General features: G+C 39.9%; 1 protein-coding gene across 1 annotated transcript in view; it reads right to left on the bottom strand.

Moving 5' to 3' along the window:
• Positions 1-19765, bottom strand: part of FGF10 (fibroblast growth factor 10) — an 87110-nt gene extending 67345 nt beyond the window's left edge. The window contains exon 1 of the mRNA XM_044241351.1: positions 18603-19765. Within this exon, the coding sequence (XP_044097286.1) occupies positions 18603-18948 (346 nt within the window). The 5' untranslated portion in view covers positions 18949-19765. The remainder of the gene's footprint in view (positions 1-18602) is intronic.
• Positions 19766-21646: the final 1881 nt, after the last annotated feature.

Here is a 21646-nt window from a genome sequence, read left to right as displayed (position 1 = left end):
AAAGGGTGTGCTAATCGTTGATTTTTTAATTAATATTTCCAGATTTATATTCCCTGTGACTTTGCAAGAGACATTCTGTAAGTTATTTGAGCTGTAAATCTGGTCCAAGATGTCTTTTGTAGGAATAAAGAAATGTCACTGAACCAGAAGGGAAGCCATCATTTGCATATTCATGGAACCCTCAAGGTGGGCATATCACACAGCCTTCACTGTAGTGCCTGCCAGCCGGAATCACCTAAAAAAGGGTCATATATGCGAACTGAGGTAATTTCCACAACTGAAGGAAAGAGAGCCTCACAACAGAGAGGAATTCCTCTTAATAATGCCTAAGTCATTAAAGAGCTGCTGGGGTTTGAAAGATCATTTTCGGGCAACGCTAGACTATCATCCGTATTCTAGCTTCAGGATTCTAGCTTTGGAAACTGTGCAGCAAAGTCAAGTGATTACTTGGAGGTTTCCATTCCTGCTAACACTCTTGGGATTAGGGATGCTTGTACACAGATTCCTGTGGCTTCAAAATAATAATAATAACAAAACAAGTGGGGAGGAGCCCTGAATCACTGAAAGTTTGTTTACACCATTGTCATTTGATGTAGCATCCCCAGCTCTTGCTGATAATTAGCAGTGGCAGGGCACCGGACACGGGGAGAAGACAGCCGGCCTCACACAGGTGTTGCATCATCTCTCCGCTCACCCCAGACTTGGCCCATGTGCCTCGGACCTTCACACAGTGAGCTGAGAACTGACCTCACCTCAGGTTTACCAGGAACTTCCACCAACCAGAGAGTGTTTACATTCCAGCATATGTTTTAACTCACTTTTAAAATGACTTTCTCTTTACAAAATAGACTGGCACTTTCCCCATTCCCCGAATATGTGCAAAAATGGAAAATAGGCAAACAGGCAGTATGCGTACGAAACTCATTCTGCCAAGTTTTTTAGATTATTCCAAGCTCAAAACACCTTTGGCCTTTTATCTCCTCACCTCCACACCTAACTTAGTATCATCCTTAATTTGACTTTTTCTTAGAGGTTTGTTGGTATTAAGAATCACTTGAGGTGTTTATTAAAGTTCAGATTCCTGGGTGTGTACCTCTTACCAGTTTCACCTGCCCCTGTGCGGTCCTTGCAGAAGAGGGACCCCTACCATTTGCATTTTGAGCCAACACCCTAGTTCATTCTGATCGTGTGGTCCAGAGGCCCAACTCTGAGAATACTTAATGTTGCTTAAAAAAAAAAAAAAATACTAGCTATTTCAAATATGGCCTCTCTTGCTCTTTTTGTTCCAAATGTCTATTCTATGTACTTATTAGAAGGAATCTTGTTTTTTTTATGAGAAATCATAAAAGAGAGGGACTGCCTCTCAAGTCAGAGCTGACAACTGCTATTGTATTGCTAAGCATGTTTTGGAAGCTTCCTGTAGATTTGGAGGGACCTATGCTATTTGCGCAGTCCCAGAAACTAGAAGTAAAAATCTTCAGATGCCACCAGGGATGGGAAGATTGATCCTCCTGCCCAGCATGCTCATTGTGCTGAAGATAACTGTGGATCAGATCTTTTACCCAGGTCCCTTGTAGGACAGCCCTATTCCTAATTGCACCCTCCTTTCCCAATATCACCACCATTGCCTCTCTTCTCAAATTACTGTAGCCCCAACCCTCTGTTAACTCTGAGTGTGAAGGAGAAAAAGGAGTGAGTGCCATCAAACTCCAACTTAGGAGGTGTCATCAGCCTAAGCTTGGAAAAAAAGCCCCATTACCCTAAGACATGACGACAAAACACATATCTGCTGTCTGCAACTTCATAGCCCCTACTGCTGAGAGGAACTAATTTTCTGTAAGAGGAAATGCCAGTTTTAGAACCATGCTTTTTTTCCAGCTTTAAAATTTTAAGTGATATAAACAGTCATGATAATAAATTTTAGGAGAGTTGCACCATTATGGAAACGTTTTTGTGATGTGAAAAGCTTAAACTAGGATATTATTGAATTTTATCCACAGTGACAGAGGATAGAGGATGCAGGGTATAGTTTCAAAGAGAGCAAATGTGACTTCAACATATTGAGAGACATTGAAATACTTTGGAAAGTACCACTTGTTTACCTTTTAATTATATTATCCATTTATTTTTTTTCCTAAGATTTTATTTATTTATTTGACAAACAGAGCTCACAGTAGGCAGAGAGACAGGAGGAAGCAGGCTCCCTGCGGAGCAGAGAGCCCAATGTGAGGCTCGATCCCAGGACCCCAGGATCATGACCTGAGCTGAAGGCAGAGGCTTACCCCACTAAGCCACCCAGATGCCCCTACATTATACATTGATTAAGTAGATCTTCTCTCACATTTAACTCTAAAAGGGCATCTTTAAGTTGGAAAGGTTTCCATGGGCTTAGCATGTGGTTCTCCTCACTGAGGAGAAAGAGAACAGATACTCTTTAATCCACACTGGATTTATAACCCAGTGGAAAAGTCAGGCCACAGTTCTGCATCAAACAATCAAAGCCCTTCTTTGGCCCTGGTAGTGACCAGCAATCAAGCTACTATGTGCAGATAAACTGTATTTGTTAAACAATGTTTTAAGATATATGGTCATTTAAACTCATTGTCAATTTAGATTCAACTAAAATTTGAGGTTCTGTTATAAGCTTGATAGTTGGCTAGATACTTTTACAGAAATTATTTTACTCTTTATTGATCAGATGAAGAATCTAGACACTTAGACAATTAAGAGGTGGATCAAGTGTTCGCACTGACATCTGAATTCATGCTTAGTACTGTCCATGATAAGACACTATTTTTGTCAAATTATCCTTAATTTGGGCAACATAAAATGGTCACAGGTGACTGTATTAGTTTCTTAGGGCTGCTATAACAAATGAGCACAAAGTTGGTGGCTTAAAACAACAGAAATTTATTTTCTGACAGTTCTGGGGACCAGAACTTCAGGAGTCCAGTATCAGTTTTACTGGGCTGAAATAAAAATGTTGGCAGGGTGACATTCCTTCTGAAGGCTCTCTAGGGGAGAAACCATACATCGTCTCTTCCAGGTTCTTGAGCCATATTCCTTGGCTCATGGCCCTTCCTTTGTCCTCAGAGCCAGTAGTACAGCATCTTCAAATCTTCTCTCTGCTTCCATCATCAGTCATCCTCTACCCTCTATGTGTGTATGTCCAATCTCTCTCTGCTTCTATTTTGTAAAGACATTTGTGATGGTGTTTAGGGCCTGCTTGGATAATTTAGGATAATGTCCTCGCCTCAAAATAATTGATTTAATCACAGCTGCAAAAACACTATATGTGATAATGTCCAGATGTTCCAGGGTTTAAGACCCAATATCTTTGGATGACCATTATTCAGCATACTATACCACCTTCTGGACCCACACAGTTCACATCCGTCTCTCATGTATACTATATTCGTCCTGTCCCAGCATCCCCCAAAGTTTATACATAACATAAACTCCACTCCAAAATCTCATTTAAATATCATCAGTTAAGAAATCCCAAGTCTCCTCATCTACAGAATCTAAATCAGTTGTGGGAAAGACACTGCTCCATCCTGGGGCAAAATTCCTCTATATCTCTGAATCTATTTAAACCAGAAAATAAAGTATCTCTTTCCAAAATACAATGGTGGGACAGACATAGTATGGCAGTTACAGACATTTCCATTACAAAAAAAGGAAAGTGGAAGGAAGAAAAAGGAAGAAAAGTGTCACCAGTGCCAACTAATTTCAAAATCTAGTAGGGTAAATTCCTGTAGATTTTAGTGTCTTAGAATAGTCATCCACAGTTTATGGGTCTTACCTCTGGGCCAATGGTTAGGGTATCTGCCTCTACACCTGTGGTTCTGCCTTCTGTGCCGAAGGCTCTGCCCTCGTGGTGATCCTGGTGATCCTTCCTTCCTTCTTTTTTTTTTTTTTTTTTAAAGCTACCATGTGTTTGTAGCCGAATAGTTTTATTGGCCTGTTTCCTGCCTGTATAGTTGTGGGAATCTGACAGCTCTGACTCTTTCAGTTTAAGCTGGCAGTGTTTCTCCCAATACAACATTCTCAAAATCTTGTGGGTCTCCTATGTATGTTGTAGGCATCCATGTTGGTAGTCGGAGGGTCTTCCTCAGATCCTCCTTTTATAATCTCTATTCCTAGCATCTGTTGAAATGGCTGAGGGAGCCTAGGAGTCACGTTGCTAATCTCTCCAGCACTAGATAAAGGCTCTTCAGCCAGCCCTGCCCTCAACCCCGGGCCTTTTCTATAGAGCCCACTTCCTTACCAGTGTAGCTCCTAACTGGATAGGCTGAGGATTTCCCAAATCACCAAGTTGTGGTTCTGTTTTGCTCAGTAGTTCTTTCTTCACTTTATCTCTTTTCTCTCACATTTTACTAAAAGCAGCAAGAAATCAGGCTGCATCTTCAACACTTTTCTTGGAATTCCTTAGAGTTACATTTGCAAGTTCACCACAGGCAAGTTCTACTGCCCACATGACTGTAATACACAGCTCAGCTAAGTGTCTGCCCCTATATGACAAGGATTGTCTTTCCTCCAGTTTCCAGTAACATGCTTCTTTCCTTATTTCCTTATTTCCTTATTTCCAGTAACATCCTTATTTCCTCTAGCTGTCATCAGAATCACTTTTTTTTTTTTAAAGATTTTATTTATTTATTTGACAGAGAGAGATCACAAGTAGACGGAGAGGCAGGCAGAGAGAGAGAGAGAGGGAAGCAGATTCCCTGCTGAGCAGAAAGCCCGATGCGGGACTTGATCCCAAGACCCTGAGATCATGACCTGAGCCGAAGGCAGCAGCTTAACCCACTGAGCCACCCAGGCGCCCCCAGAATCACTTTTAATATTAGTATATATCTATTAAATAATAATATTTAATAGAAATATTAATATTTCTACCAATATTCCATTTGTGAAGAGATATGTATTCTTTAAGATAACATAGGCTTTCTCTACTCTGCTCTTTACATCCTTCTGAGCCCTTGCCAGAGTGCTTTTAGATGCCTGTATTTCTACAGAAGTCTGTTTAAGACAAAAAAGGCTTTCTCCATCATGTGTCTCAAAATTCTTCCTGCCTATTCCCATTATCTAATTCTGAACTCACTTCCACACTTTTAGGTATTTGTGATAGCAGTACCCCACTCTGAGGTATCAAATCTATATTAGTTTCCTTTGGCTGCTGTAACAAATTGCAACAAAGTTGGTGTCTTAAGGCAATAGTAATTGATTCTTTCACAGTCTGGAGGCCAGAATCCCAATATCCACTTGACTGGGCTCAAATGAAGGTGCCACGCTCCTTCCATAGGCTCTGGGGGAGACTCTCTTTCCTCTTCCAGCTTCTACAGCAACATTCCTTGGCTCACATCTCCTTCCTTCATCTTCAGAACCAAAGCATCACATCTTTAAGTCTCTTTTTCCCTGTTTCCATCACTGAACTGCCTTCTGTGTGTGTCTGATCTCCCTTTGTCTTTTATAATAAGAACAAGTGACAGCATGTAAGGCCCATCTGGATAATGTAGGATTATCTCTTCATCTACAAAGCCTTAACTCAATCACACCTGCAAAAATTTTATCATAAATAGTAGCATTCACAGGCTCCAGGGATTAGGACTTCGTATCTTTGGATGGCTATGATTCAGCATATCATAGTTGTTATATCCTAATATTGGTATGCTTGCAGAATCTGGTCCTTAATCTAGGCAATGAGTGTATCGAGTAAAAATATTTTAATAATAATTTAGTTCATTGCACTCATTTTGTAGATGAGGTGTCTGAGGTCAGGTTAAAGTAAATGGCATGCCTAAGATTGCACAGCAGATGTTTTGACACGACTAAGACTATGAACCATACACTTTTACTCCCACTCTTTGCAGTACATTCTTCTTCTCTAAATGAATGACCAAGAATTTCTCATTTCTTAATTGTTACCAAATATTCCAGTATCCAACTATAACTCTGAAACAAAAAGTATCTCACAGCCAACATCATTTTTAAAAGATAATAAAGTCATCATTTCTATCCACTGACTGTAGTCAATAGTAGCTTTAGGAAAACTGGAGAAATATGGGTCCAATTCAAGGATTACATAATATTTCCATCCAGAAGTTTGTGTGAATTTGAGTACTTGACATTCAGTTAAGTAATGATGGCCCTAACATTTTCTGAGTTCTTAGAATTGTAGAACTTAGAACCCAAGGTAATTTTAAAAGATAATTTACTTAAACCACATTTTTTTGGGTAAGTGGTATATTAATCATGCTTTCCAGACAAAGTGACAGAACCAAGGAGTCTAAGTGATTTGTACTGAGGATAAGCAGTTAAAAACAACAATTTTTAACCCAGTAAATGTATAGAAAGGACCCATTATATGCCAGACTCTGTATTGAGGGCTTGCATGTGAAGGTGAGTATAATATATACAGTCCTTACTCTCAACATGTTTTCTGTGGATCAGGAAACTAATGGGTAAACTAATCACATGTGAGAGTGTGTTAAAATACTAGAGACAAAGTGTTTGGGGAGTGTTCAGGAAGGTATCCTAGAGATGACATCTAAGAGGATTTTGAAAGGAAGACGTGCTAGGGGCAAGGGAAGAAATGTCACTCCAGCTAGACCCAGTTGTATATACAAGGTCTGGACACGAGGGGACAAGGAATACTCTGGAACTAACATCTACTCAATATGTCTATAATGGGGAGTATAGTAAGAAATGGGGTGGGGAATCAGTAGGGAAGAAATACTGAGAGCCTCACAGGACCTGTTAAGGAATGTAGAACTTGTTCTTGTTCAAGGACATTGTGAAGAAATTAAAGTATTTAATAGGGAACTAGCTTGTGTAGGTTTGTGCCTTACACAGAACAAACTGGCCTTCAAGAGTGAATAGGGTGCTACTGAAAATATGCCAGGGCAAGACGTACTTGGTGAGACTGTCCCAGCACCAAGGCAGAAGGTCTCTTTGCTGATCCTGGACTAGGTTTGAATCCTGACTCGCTTATGCTAACTATCGCACTTGAGCCTGGCCTCATAACTTTCAGACTCAGTTTTCTCCTCTAAATATAGTATGGGAGTAACAATGACTATTCATTTTATAGAATTTTCCTGCGAATCAACTCATGAACACATAAAAATGCCTTATAAACTATAAAATAAAGTATAGTAGTATGATAATCAACTTTCTGTCTAATCTTATATTAGGCCATGACTTAGGGATCATTTCAGAAAATGAGATAATTTAAAAAAAACACAGCAGTCCTAGCATAAAATGGTAATGAGAGCTAACATACTGAGTTCTTAAAGTGTGCCAAGCCCTCTATTGAGAATTTCACATTTATAGTCTCAGTTGTAAGCTTACAAACTCCTCCTGCCAACACTGATGAGGTAGGTGATGTTATCTTCACCTAATTGTTGCAGAGATCATGATGTAGTAATTTGTCCGAGACCACAAAGCTGCCAAGCTTTACAACCCCGATTCTGTATCAAGAAGTTGGTCTCCAGAGCTCATGGGCTTCATCTTGGGTGCAAGTTTCGTACTTGCTGTCCATGTCTTAAGCCTCATTTGTTTTAAAAAATTTAAGTATATTCTTTTGCAAAAAAAGGAGCTGTATCTACTTTGTTTCTTTTCCTAATCACCTAAACCAGGTAAGTCTGAGCTAATTTAGAACAGTAATGACAAGAAGAAATACACAATGGGAGCAAGTACTGATGAGGCTTCAATAGTAGCCTTTGGGAATCGGTTGAGAAATGACAAAACCCTTCCCAGTGCCATGTATATTTTAAGAACTTCTGTAGTCGAGACTATTTTAAATTTTTAAGCAACGATGAATGCCATTTGGGGTGGATCAGAAGAACTATTTTGTGTCCCTAATATAAAATCAGTTTTGAGTTTTGGTTTGTTTTGCTGATCAAGCTAGAATTTCAGTATGTTTAGGTTACGTCTATTATACTATAATTTATACAGCCTTGTAAAATATTGCTCTGCTTTCTCTTTGTTCTTCCTTTACTTCAAGAAGTAAAACAAATAGCAAAGGTCAATTTTAAATGAAAAATCTGTTCATGTAACATTTTAGCAGAAAATTGAAGTTCTCAAATATAAGGGTATTTATATACCATACCCCTACAGGACAGCACTTTCTAGTGTATTTTACTTAGTGTTTCATAAGGTAGCCCCAGCCTGTAAACTCTGCTCCACCTCCTTTGCCTACCTGTTATTGGCTGGAAACTTCACACAAGGTTCTGTGCTCTCTTTTAGGACATTCTTGTTCCTCTTGTTCTGTCGATGTCTAGCTGGAGTCCTTATCATCAGTGTGATACTGCCCATGTCATTCATGCATTGCGTGGGTTGCTGTCCATTTCGTTTCTGCCCTGCTTCTTTGATGGTTAGTATAACCATCTTATATTATCTTCCAACCCCTTGTGAGGATCTCTGTCTAGACTGTAAACCCTTTGAGGCTATGGACCAAAAAGGCCACAGTCATGGGATGAGAACCAAGAACCTTCTACAGAATTTACTGAGAGCTGAGCCTCTCTGATAATCCTGGCTCAAAATCATATCCTCACTTGGAGCATAGTTTGTCTTGAAATATCTCACCTAGAATTGCTTTTCTCTTTTTGCCTTTTCTGCAATAATCTCCTTTCCTCCAATCTCCACAGTTACCTATTTCGTCTCTGTTTGTTTTCCTTTGTTCTTTTACAATATATCCTTGAACTCATGTGTTATCCTCTTAATTTTCAACTCTTCTCTCTCTCCTCAAATTATCTTCATTTTTCAAATATCTGTTACTAGTTTCTTAATAAACCAGATCTTTGCTCATTTCCCCCAAACTGTAGAGCATTACAAATACTACAATCGCAAATCTTAAGTAATTTCAGATGTTCAAATATTTCCCTTTAATAAAAATGCTAGGTGTATTCCTCATTCCTGCCTTTCTTCAGTTCCAGTTTTTTTACTTCCTTCTTCAGCAAATAATCTGCTAGTTGCTTTCCTGATCCTTTTCCTTAAAACAAAGGGAAGCATCATCTTTACATTTTCTTTATATAATACCCATTTGATGAGGCCTTATTAGGCACCAGGCACCATTAATCTAGTCCGTTCATTAAGTCTGACTTCAGACTTCTCACCAAACCCCAGGCTTAGTGCGCTGATTCTGTACTTCTTGGAGGAGGCAACACTCGCCATCCTCTTCCTACCCCCCACCTTCAGATGTCTTTTAACCATGAGGTTTAGAATAGTTCCCAGTTGTTTTCTTTTAGAGTATACTACTTGTTTCTTCCTAGCATTTACCCCAATTTTTCATCACATCTTTGTTTACTTGATCTTACTTTCTTTCGGTCACTGTCTTTAGACTATGAGAGGAAAACCATCGTTTTTCAGTACTGTATGTACGTGTCACACAGTATCTGACACAAAGCAGGCACCCAATTTCTGCTGAATGAATGAATAATCTCATTTAATTGCGACCATATAGGAAAGAGGAAGGTATTGTTAATGTTATTGTTTTACTGATAACAACTTGCCCAAGTCATACACTGTTGTCTGGCAGTTCAAAACCTTAACTGCACCCACTTCTGAGTCTTCAAAGCGCATTTTCAATCCAGGACCATACTTGTAATCACTTTTAATCAAGGCCCCCACCTTCAATCCCTCTTTCCTACTGCCTCTTTAGCAGGAACTCTGGACTTAGCCTTTCTTACTTTGATACCGTGGTGCGATTACTTCTGTAGGATTCTTTTTAGATCACAGGTTCTCATTTTAGTTAATTTAACGTGCCATCAAATGCCTGTGCTTGGGTTATATTTCCTTCACACCTTTCTTGCCATGTCAGCCCTTTTGCAATGCTACTCATTAGCTTGATCTCTTTCCTGGGAGTTCAGAACTCTTGTCCCCATCACTCTAGCAAAAAGCATGTCCTCTGCCTTCCACAGTCTGTGTCTAAATGCTCCCTGGCTTCTTCTGCTTTTCCTCTGGCTTCGAACATTCTATTTATATGTCCTTTACTGTCTCTCTTGCTTCAGCTTTAAAGCACTTCTGTCATTTTGTTTATTAAGTTTTTATTCCATAATCTGATCAACATGCTTAGCACTTTTTTTTTTCATATTTGTAGAATCATACCCTTCTATGGAAATGTTCCAAAAAATGCCCTAGAAATCTGGTTTACTATATTGGTAATTACTGTTATTAATAACATTGTAAATATAGCTCACTTTAGATGAGAAATAGTTTGTAAATTAATATCATATGTCACCATTTTCCCCATGTTACAGAATATTAATTTTTCTTTTAATAATTCTATTAATAAATCAAATAAATTTAAGCTTTGGAAATATATCTACATCTGTATATTTATATAATTTGAAACCAATTGTGTTTTTTTAATTTGAAGTCAATTGTAAAAAGAAGCTTGACTTTTAATTATTATAGTAACAGAGCAATCTAACATATATAGTCAGATTCTGTATATAATAAAAATAAATTTAATTCAGCCATCAGTACAAAAAGCCTCTTCCTTGAAAGAAATACGAACACACCTGTTTCTATTAACTCAAATTCTATTTTTTTTTTTTAAAGATTTTATTTATTTATTTGAGAGAGAGAGTGTGAGAGAGAGCATGAGCGAGGAGAAGGTCAGAGAGCGAAGCAGACTCCCCATGGAGCTGGGAGCCTGATGTGGGACTCGATCCCGGGACTCCAGGATCACGCCCTGAGCCGAAGGCAGTTGTCCAACCAACTGAGCCACCCAGGCGTCTTCCTGTCAGTGTCTTAATATTTTTCCAACAAAGATATATGCATTTCTATATTTGGTGAGGTTGGAGTATATATATGCATGTGTATTTTACATTTTTTGACAATCATTATTAATAAGAAATCGAGTTTTATTTTTTAAAGCTACATTTGGCAGGGATGTACAGAGAAGCTTTGTAATTTAAGGGAAATCATGAAGTTGGAAATAGTAAAAACCTTTATGGTTAGCATTCATCTTCTTTGAAATAAATGTTGACTAAAACAGAAGAAAAATAGTTATTTGATTCTCTAAATCGTCTTTACTTTCTCTCACAAGAGTCCAAAGACAGAAAGGTAGGGAAATTGACAAAGTAGCTAGTAAGTGTTACATGTACTAAAACAAGTTAAAAGAAAGGTAAAAGGAACCTGTAAAAAGAGAGTAATTGGAAACAGAATACTTAATCTGGGGCAAACTACAGAAGGATGATTTAATAACCAGTCAGCATTCATTCACAGAAGGTACTTTCTGTGGTTTGCCTATTTCACTAAAGGCAAGGCTATAAGAAATTGACCTGAGTGCTGGGATAAGAAAGAATTCACTGGAGATTCAACATGAGAAGAGACTCCTGATGGGGTATGTGGAATTGACATTGCTGAAGAAATTTATGCATAGAATATAAGCTATCTATCTTGGATGTTGCACATTCAAAGAGGTGGAGGCTGCTGACTCCAAATATGACATGCTAAGCAATGATAATGGATGACTTTCCCTGGCCTAAGTGGAATGGAAAGGGTTTGGAAACCAGGAAAAAGTCGGGTGGGAGGAGGGGACAAGAAAAAGAGGAGGAAAATAATGAAGGACTGAAAAGGCATCATGGTTTCTGAAAAAGTATCAGAGGCAGCGCTACCACAGATGGCTAATATTTCAGGTGTATAAATGTCTCAAGACAGAACTACTGAGGCCCCTGGCTGGCTCAGTCTTTAAGCGTCTGCCTTCAGCTCAGGTCATGATCCCAGGGTCCTGGGATCAAGCCCCGCATCAGGCTCCCTGCTCTGCAATGAACCTGCTTCTCCCTCTCCCACCCTCACCCCCAACTTGTGTTCCCTCTCTCACTCTTTCTCTCTGTCAAATAGATAAATAAATTCTTTAAAAAAAGAAAAAAGAGAGAGAGAGAGAGAGAACTATTAGAGGTTGATGAAACTTGACTTGTAGAGACTTTATGAATATGTCGGGTTATCCTCAAACAGGGGCAAGGCATCAAACAAGGTTAAGGATGAAAACCAACACATACGTTTTTCAGTAAAGTATGTTAACACCAGGTGCTTGAAAGAAAATAATGATTATAGAAAAATGATCTTTTTAAAAAGTTCTGAATTTTGCAGTTAAACATTGCTATTTGGAATTGAGTTGCAGTTAACCCACACTATTCATAAATAAGTGATAGCTGTGGTGCAGTTATTAGGTTATATTTAGTTGACAGTTACCTGAAGTTGGGGATCTATCGACTTAATCAATACTTTGCCTCTTCTATTAAGGTTAATTAAATGGTTCTTTAATCATTCCATGTCATCATTCACTGTAGGAAGCATGCCAAACATTTGAAAATTCCTCATTAATGATAACACACATACTGACAGATTAGATATAGGTAAAGGTGGACAGATTTAGGCTAAAGAATTATTAGGTGAACTATAAAATGAGGCAATGCTTTACTGCCAGCACTATGAATCTTTCAGATGGTAATTGGATGCACGTGTTAGCAGCAGTAAAAAGTCACTGTCCAGTTGTCCACCTTACATGGGAATCTACTCAGAGTGTCTTCTTTGATTTATTGTTCCAATTAGAACACAGTGTTCAAAGAAAGAACACAACTGACCTGATTTTAAGGCCAGGGAAACTTTCGGGCTATTATTTGGTGGATGACCTGACTCCCTTTTAGGTATCTTGAAACTTTCTATTTGTGTCAACTCCGTACTGATTAAATGTTTGGTTTTAAACTGATTCTATAAAACATTGACATTTTATATTCATTAATTTTTGGTCAGAGTGTCACTGATGACTTCCCAAGATGCAGGTACATTTTCTTTCACTAAATTTAGAGGCCTAGTTCTAGGCTGTCACTTGACATCCAGACTAACTGGCACACGTAAAGGGAGCAGGCACTGGGGGCTGGGGGAGGGGAGGGTTGGGGAGGAAGAATGCCAGTGATGAAAAGTTAAGTATTTTTGATTGGGAAAACCAAGTAACAACACCACTGGTCACATGGTAAATGTAAATGAGTCTAAAATTATTGCAATACACCATAAAAAATGAAGATATTTCTGCATAAAAGACTTGAGACAAAATGAGGTTCATTATCTTCTAGACTGTGATAAAGCTGTATTAAAATTACATAAACATAAATCTTATGTCTCATCATACTGGAAAATTGAAAAAGAACTTAAATTCTGGGAGGGAAATGCTAATATTTTACTTATATTAAGCAAGTATCAACTCTTAATGTGAACAAATGTTGGAACAGTAATACTAAAAATGTCATCTGAATTACTCTTCATTGCAGAGTTCACAGAATTAATGTTAAGATAGATTAAAATCACTTTGAACTCATACACATGTATTACTCTTCTTTCTGAAGGATAATTAAGAAATATCATTTGTACTACAATTTTGGATAAGTGTCCAGACATTTAAGGCTTAGGAAAGATGTAGATATTCACAGGCAGCTCATAAATGTGAGGAACATTAGCTCCATTTCAAATGAGCTGTCAACTTTTTTTCCAGCATTTTTGGCTTGTGGGAAGTCAGACATTTGGATAATAAATGGGGTTTGCCTCTGCACATGAAGGTAACTGTGCAGGAATTTAAAGTGCTCATTCATATTCTACTATAAGTTCATTAAACACTAAAAAGATGAACTGGGATAAGCCTTTTTGCTCTAAACCAGACAGTAAAAGTATAGAAAAAAATGTGCATGCAATGGAGTTTCCTTCGCTCTGTGAGACACAATTTTTCTTTTAAATTCTGTGCTTAATCATCATTTTGAAAACACCTGTTTTTAAAGAATGGGCCATACCTTTGCCTAATAGAATCCTAAAATACCCAAGACCTACCTAGAAATTGGCATTTCTGAGTTCTCAGACTCTAATATTGGCATGTGATTTCTGCCAACTGTTTCTTGGGTTTCTTCTAGTAGGTTATAAATCAGGTTTATGAAGAGGAAACTCTGTAACTGTGCATTTTTTAATGGATTTATGATAAATCCATCAAAGTGGAGGGTCCATATGGTAGGAATGCAATAAAGGCAACGGGACAGTGTCATGTAAACATTAAATACAGTGCCTTCCACCTTCATAAATCCTTAGTGCGCATGATTAAGTGCTATCAGCTGTAAATTATGCAACCAAACTCTAGAAATGACCACAACTTAAATAGGATACCAGTTGTATATAGGTTTTCTTTCCAAAAATCCATTGTATATTTATTAGGAGATGATATTCAAATCCCTATTTTCCTCAACAATTACTTTCTCGCCCTTACTTAACTTCCTATAATAAGTCCTAGTCCTGATTTAGAATAAGGCAAACCTTTAATCCTAGACAGTAATTTTTCATTTATATGTGGTAAAATACCTTTTAGATTTGTAGACTCATTTTAAAGCCTTCTTTATATATTTATAGCTTGAGGTCTCTACGATTTTGCCCTTTTTAGAGTCGTATATCAGAAGTTTCTGCAACAGCCCAATTTCACACTGGTATTTACAAAAAAAACTTACTTTATTACACGTGGGAACAATTAAACATTTTGCCCTCAGCTGTAAACAATTACTATACACAATGACATTCATGGGTTTTTCTTAAATGGTCATGTATTTCTAATGCCTTGTTCAAGAGATGAGATCTGTGTACATGTATCTTGTATTTCCATAAGCAGATATATTCCCAAACAAAATAGGGAAAGAGATATTTCACTTAGAGAATGCACTAACCTTGTCTGATACCGTGTAGCCACCTGCAGTGAGGACACCTTGAACATGTTTCATTTCTGTTCCTCTCCCAAATTACTACTGTTCCAGGTTGAACCTGAAGAACTGTCGGTGTTCATAGCAAGAAGTGATTACGATTTTAGAATTTATTGTTTAGAGTTCTGAGACATCTAATTAGAATATTATTGGCATCAATGTTGCCAGTAGTAGAGGTAAAAGAAATAACCAAATAGATTTGGTTTCCAGTTGAATGACCTTGGATAATTTCCTTTTTTCAGCTTCATCTTTGAAAAGATAAGGATAGTTATACCTTAATTATAGGACCATGATGTGTTAAATGATCTATATATTTGAAGAAATAGGCACATGCTACACTGATTTTTCTGTTGTTTCCGGAACTCCTTTTTGGCAAAGACTCCCAAGCACTGTGGCTTTCTGTTTTGAGAATAGCCATTCTTGGCAATCTCAAGTTTAGGGATACATTTTCTTTTCACTAGACTCCCCTTTTCTACCAGTGACAACCGTGGGAGAAGCCCACAGTCTTACTTCACATCCAGAAGTAAGTCCACCCAGTCCCAGTTGCAAGGGTATCTAACAGCTGTATCCAGCCTTTCTAGGAGGCCAGAACTGCAGCTGAGTGGTAATGTTACAAGGGCAAAGTGCTAGATGTAAAGAATGATAAAACAAACTTAAATGAGCCTAAGCAAACCTAGTGACAGATACACTACAGCTATTCTAAATTATTCAAGCTTTCTTAGACTTCTAGCTGAAAAAACACAATTCATCTTTGCTCTCCCTTTATTCTATTTTCATATAATGGCATAGAATCAAACCAAAAACCACCCCTCTTCCACAAAAAAAAAAAAAAAAAAAGTTATAATCACCCAAATTGCGAAGAGTTTCTTTAGGCATATAATATTTTTAGAACCATCCAATTTCTGGGAACCAGCTTTGGAGGTAGAAGTTAAAAACGATTTTGCAATGCTTATGGGTGATTTCCTTACTTCCCTTTTGTTAGTATTTTGCTGGCAAAAAGCCAGTAAAGCAGTTGTTTAATTACCCAGGACATCCCAAACATGTAACCTCTTAGATAAGCTGTTATTGTATTTTAGCAGCAATAATACTAGGGTCAAAAGTAACAAAGAAAATTAAGCTTCAAATAAGCAAACCTCAAAAGAACAGCTTTGTATATTGAGAATAATTAATAACTTGTTTAGGAAAATGTTACTGAAAAGTGGTTTTTGGACAGGGAACTGACACTCTTCAGAAACCCTAATATTTAGCAGGCTACCATTTGGTGGGCTGGCTGGCTGGTTACCCTGTAGGCATGGCAAAAGTTTGTTCACATGTAATTATGCAACATTTAGACAATATCTTAATGATACCATGTAGTTCAGCTGAATCAGTCCAGCTGGAAACTGTAGCAGTGTTCTGATTACCCAGCCACATGTGAAATTAAGACTTTTTCAACCTCTACTTTTCACTTGCTATGTTTTGATACAGATGTTCTTGGAAAGCCTAAATTATTATGGTTTGACATTATTTAGCAGTAAGCCCTACCCCCTTTCATTTTCAACCATTAATTAACATTGCATTACTATATAAGATATGATATTTTGACAAGGGCTGTTGCTACACTTTATCATATGGAAGAGATATTATATTTTGGATAGTTAAAGTGGAAATTTTCCACACTAGTTTTTATGCAATAAAAATTATATACTCTTCTCTTCACAGATAAGTCTTGTTGTAAAAATATATTTCTATGTGTATCCTGACAATCATTTTATTAAATAAGCACACACAATTATTATTATAGAAAATACTAATTTCAGTTGTATAAACAACCTAGTATAGATTGGTCCTTGTATCACATTATAAAGACAGTTAAAATATACCAATAGCAAAATCAAATTAGTTCAGAAAAAACAAATAACAAATGGAATTTTGCTCAAGGTTAACACTTTGAAAATATATTTATCTCCATGAACTAAAAATACAAAGAAAGGTTTCAGTCAATGGGGATTTTTTTTTTCTTTTTAAACTCCCATCTCACTCTTTAGCAAGTGTTTAGCTTACTTCTTCCCCTATCATCCTACCTGGATGACACAACTCTTGTTGTAGAAGTGAACAAAGGTATTAAATTTTAATCAACAACTATAACATCTATGCACAGTATCTAATGAATTCAGGTAACAAATGACTTTCAAACAAAAAAATCATAAATGACATTATTTCAGCCCCTTTCTATGAATCAGAATGGAAAAAAATAGGTAATGGACTATTTGACATCTCTATATCAAACACAAGATGGAATACTTTAAAATACTTTCACAAGTACTTTTATTACTTCTAAACATACTGCTAATTTTAGTAAATGGAAACAGCTGCTTTAGAGAAACAGAAGTTAATGCTGAATATATGTAGATCCCCAAATAAGAAATCTTAAGTCTTAATTCCTATAGATCTTTATTTAAAAAGAAAATGCTAAGTTCTGATTAACTGTCTTTCTCCTTAGTACCAGATACTTTTCTGGGCCAAGGTATCTTGGAATGTCTAACCCTTGTATTTAAGTCAGTTGCCAAGAAATTCCCAAACAACTGACACAGAAAGCGTAATTTGGAAGGACCATTGAGATAATGCTAAATGGTCATTAAAGATGTTTAAATGTCATTGTCTACTGTCGTCAGTGTGCCATTACATAGCCTCAGGATCCTTTCAAACAGCAATCAATAGAGAGTGAATAAGTCTCACCACTTGAAAGTAACTAGGAAAGGAAGCCAACGGAATAATCTGGCTTTGCAGGACTGATTCAAGAAGAGACACAATATCTACCCCTCCTCTTCTAGTTCTCCCTCCCTCTACCCAGCCCACAGCCCTGCAAGAAAGAAGCAAAAGAGCTAAAGAAGGAAAGAGAGAGAAGAAAATGGAAAGAAACCCAGGGATGAGGCGGAGGGCGTAATTCGTCCTGAGCAGAAAACCTCATCCAAGGGGACAAACTATAGCCATGGAAACAGACTTATGACTTTTACTTTGAAAATAAAAGAATGACAATGAAATTTGTGTGAGGTCTGTGTGAATCCAGTCCCAGATGTGTACAGTGCTGTAGTAGTATGGCTCTGCAATATGAGAGGTTTCAGAAGAAAGGAGTACAACAGGACACCACAAAGCAGCGCATATGCCATTGACAATGCAGACGTGAGTGAGCGTCATGTTACCAAGAGAGAAGGCAGGCAGAAGACAAATAGCAGCGGTGGTGCCTGAAAAGCTAACTTCGTGGACTGCGATCACTCAAACCAACATGGGGGGGGGGGGATCAGAACCAGAAAAATGTTTGCACTCCTGTCTAGATAGGTAGTGGGGTAAAGACATCGGGGTGGGGAGCCAGCAGAATTGACTTTTCTTTCTTAAATAAAGGTCCCATAAAGCCCCTGTAATTGACAGCGGATAATTATTTTCAGCTTGAGGAAACTGTCCCAAAACTCTTAATAAGATTGCCAGCGAAAAGAAACCAAATGTGTTTACTGGAGCCATTTCCAGAAGGGAGGGAGAGGGGACCTTGAGATGAGGTGCGAAAGGGCTATGGAGACGGAGAGGGGGGCATCTAGGCACAGCAACAACTCTCCAGCGCCCTGCGTGGTCCTGGGAATGACAAGCGGGAGAGACGGGGCAGATAGGGTGGCAAAGAGTCGGGGGGTGTGGAGGGAGCTGCGCCAAGGAGAGGGGGTGCGGCAGCACAATGTATGCGGGGGGAGTGATTTAGTGTGAAAGTACTCCACTTAATCATTTTACAGGGGTTGGGGACGTAAATATTTAGCTGGCCACATCTGGAACAGATTTTCCCCCCCTTGTGGGGTGGGGGGTGGATAATTGGAAGGAGGGGAGCGCGCGTTTGTTACTTACTGTACGGGCAGTTCTCCTTCTTGGTACCGCTGACCTTCCCGTTCTTCTCAATCTTAAGAAAGTACTTGGTAAAAGAGAATAGCTTTCTCCAGCGGACGTCTCCTTGGAGGTGATTGTAGCTCCGCACATGCCTCCCCGCACTGGCAGGGGAGGAGAAGGAGGAAGAGGACGAGGAGGAGGAGGAAGAAGAAGAGGAGTTGGTGGCCTCTGGTGACACCATGTCCTGACCAAGGGCTTGGCAGGTGACAGGGATGGAAGACACCAAGAACAGCAACAAGAAGCAGCAGCAGCAGCCAGGCAGGTGGGGAAAGGCTGAGGCACAATGTGTCAGTATCCATTTCCACATTGTACTGAAACTCTCGGCACTGGAAATTGTCTCATCAGAAGGAACATACTGGAAGGGTAAGACCTGGTGCGAGGCAAGGAGACAGCTGGAGGTGGCGGCCGCTGGTTAGCTCCCTCTGGGCGCGGATCTGGCCAGAAGTGAATGCACCAACATCCATAACTCCTCGGAAGGGCCGGCTGCCTCTCCTCGCTCCTTTCTCGGATCCGCTGCCTTGCGCCTCTCGAGTCTCCCGGTGAATGGTGGACGTGGGTGGCCGCAGTAGCAGGAGCTGGTGGTGGCGGTGGTGGTGTTGGTCACCAACGATCTTCACTCCCCTAGGAGTTACTTTGTTCTCTTCTTCACTCCTTTCTTCACCATGGTAGATGAAAAAAAAAAAAAAGTCTAAAAAACAGATGACAGCACGGTGAACAAAACCCACAGAGGTCGGGGTGGGAGGCTGGGGGAGATATCTGCGCCTCTCGGGGGTTGGCACCTTTTCGCCCCTCTCGGCAGAGCCCCAGCCTGCTAGCCGGTTCTAAAAGCGCGTCCCTTTGGAGTTGTCAGAACTGGAGGCGAGCGAGCTGCCGGTCGCCGTTGTTTCCTTCCCCCTCTTGCTTTCTCTTTTTGGTGGTGCCTGTTGATTTGAAGCCTCCAGAAAGTCACTTCTTGTTTGGGGGAGATGGCGGTTGGTGTTTTGTTTGGCCCTGTTTCCCTCCGCCCCCCACCCCCTTCCTTTGGAAAGCCCGCTTGTAAACAGGTTGAAGCCTGGAGTCTAAATGTCAGTGATTCTAAGCCAGAGGTGGGCTCTGCCTCTGCTGGTCAAACCTCATTTGCAGGGGTGGAGAAGCGGGGGGAGGGGGGTCAAACGGCGGTGGGACATCTGAAACCCTCGGCTGCTGGGAGCGCCAGGGAGAGGGAGGGGGAGGGGGCCGAGGCGGGGGTGGGGGGGAGAGTAGGGGAGCAAGGAGGAGAGAGCCCGATGCCTCCGCGGAGCTGGGGGCTGCCGGGTCCCTTCCCCGTGGCCCCGCGGCCGCAGCCTCCGCCCCGCGCCTCCAGCTCCGGCGCGCTGCTGGGAAGCGGCGGCGTGCGGGCTGCGCGGGCCACGGGCGCGAGCTGCCTCCTCGGGCTCTCCGAAGTTTGCCGTCCTCCAGCCTGAACCGGTCCCCTCTGGGGAGCCCCCTTCTCACTTGTTCTCCAGCGTAGGAGCTTTCCCCCCCTTCCTTTGGCAGGGAAGCACTTCTGAGCCACCTGGAGCTTGCCGCCTGGCCGACTGTTGTCCCCCGCTCTCCGGCTCCCAGAAGGAGGGGTGGGCTGGGGGAGAAAGCGGAGGATGCTGTGGATAAACCCTCTGGAGCGGCAGATTATAAACTGGTCGGAGTGAGCACAGAAAAGGGAGACATAATTAGCTTCTTTTCCTCCTCTTCTGCCAGCTTCCAAGGAGGTCTCCGCTTTAATGAATCACTGATTTCTCGCTTCCGTTGCTGAAGTAAAAAGTTCACACTTTGGCCCTCTCTGCCTTTTAAGCTGAGGGAGATTTATCGTCACCCTTAAAAGTCGCCTCTCCCTTGGCGCAAATGAAATAGGGGACCGAAAGGACCAGTTTCTAATTGCTAGCATGAGTCCTTTGCTGAATCACGCGTGTACTTCAAAGCGAACGCACTTTACTGAGATTGCGAAGATTTGCCCATAGGATTTGGCCGAATGTTCTGCTGTTTTCCATGCGATTTCCTTTGCACTTGGCCATAATAGGGGCGTCCTTCTTTTTTCTATCCTTACATTTAATGTTAAGAGGGCTCTATTTTACGATAGAGCTGCACTACCGGTTCTCCCTCCTCCTCACCCTCACCGGGTCGCTAGCAATGCTCACAGTCCAGGTATAGATAGAACCAAATCCCCGGCTAGGAAACCTTGCCAAGAATGAAGAGGCCCGAGACGCAGATAACTGTGATCATCAGTTCTGATCCCAGTAAGAGATAGTTCCTAGAGGATCCCTACAAGAATTGCTGTGTACTGGGTAGGGAGGGGTTGACTGGGAGGAGGCATTGAAGATGTCATGGCGTCAAATATTTGTGTTCTGTAAGGCAGTTAAACATTAGTGTTATGTTGAAGCATATGAAATTGCTGTATTTTCTATTTTTTTGACCTTCCAAAGCGGCAAATTTCACATGCTTCAACTTAATAGTTAGACTGCTGTTCTAAGATGGAGAATCGCTTCAAGGTGAACTTGGGAGTTTGACCTCTGTAACTGTAATTGGAAGGGAGCTAATCAGAGGGGCTGGGGTCTGTATATACAACAAGCCAGAATCCCTACAAAGTGCATTTGACCTTAGTCTTCATTGTGAAGAGGAGAAAATACAGAGAAATAAAAAAATCTAACTTTAGCGATGGGCATTAGCAATGATTGCCCAATTACGTTGTTTAGTGACCTGAAAAAAAATGACTACTTGCCTCTGCTTATATTTTCCTATGCATTCAGAGCCTTTGAAATAGAACCATGTAATGCTAGAATCAGGATTTTAATTGCATTTGTTTATAACCAATTGCAAGGCTTACTGAAAAGATTTTGACAATGTGGTGAATAGCACAGTAGGTTTTTTTTAATTTAATACAATTAGTTTTGATTTTTGTAGCCATTAATTGGAAACTTAAATAAAGAACATACGTCATTCGTATGCTCTAAGTTTTGTTCTTTCATTAAAGCTTGGATGTTTAAAAATGA

Source organism: Neovison vison, chromosome 1 (assembly GCF_020171115.1).
Source record: "Neovison vison isolate M4711 chromosome 1, ASM_NN_V1, whole genome shotgun sequence".
Taxonomy (NCBI): domain Eukaryota; kingdom Metazoa; phylum Chordata; class Mammalia; order Carnivora; family Mustelidae; genus Neogale; species Neogale vison.
This window is presented reverse-complemented; position numbering and strand designations above follow the sequence as displayed.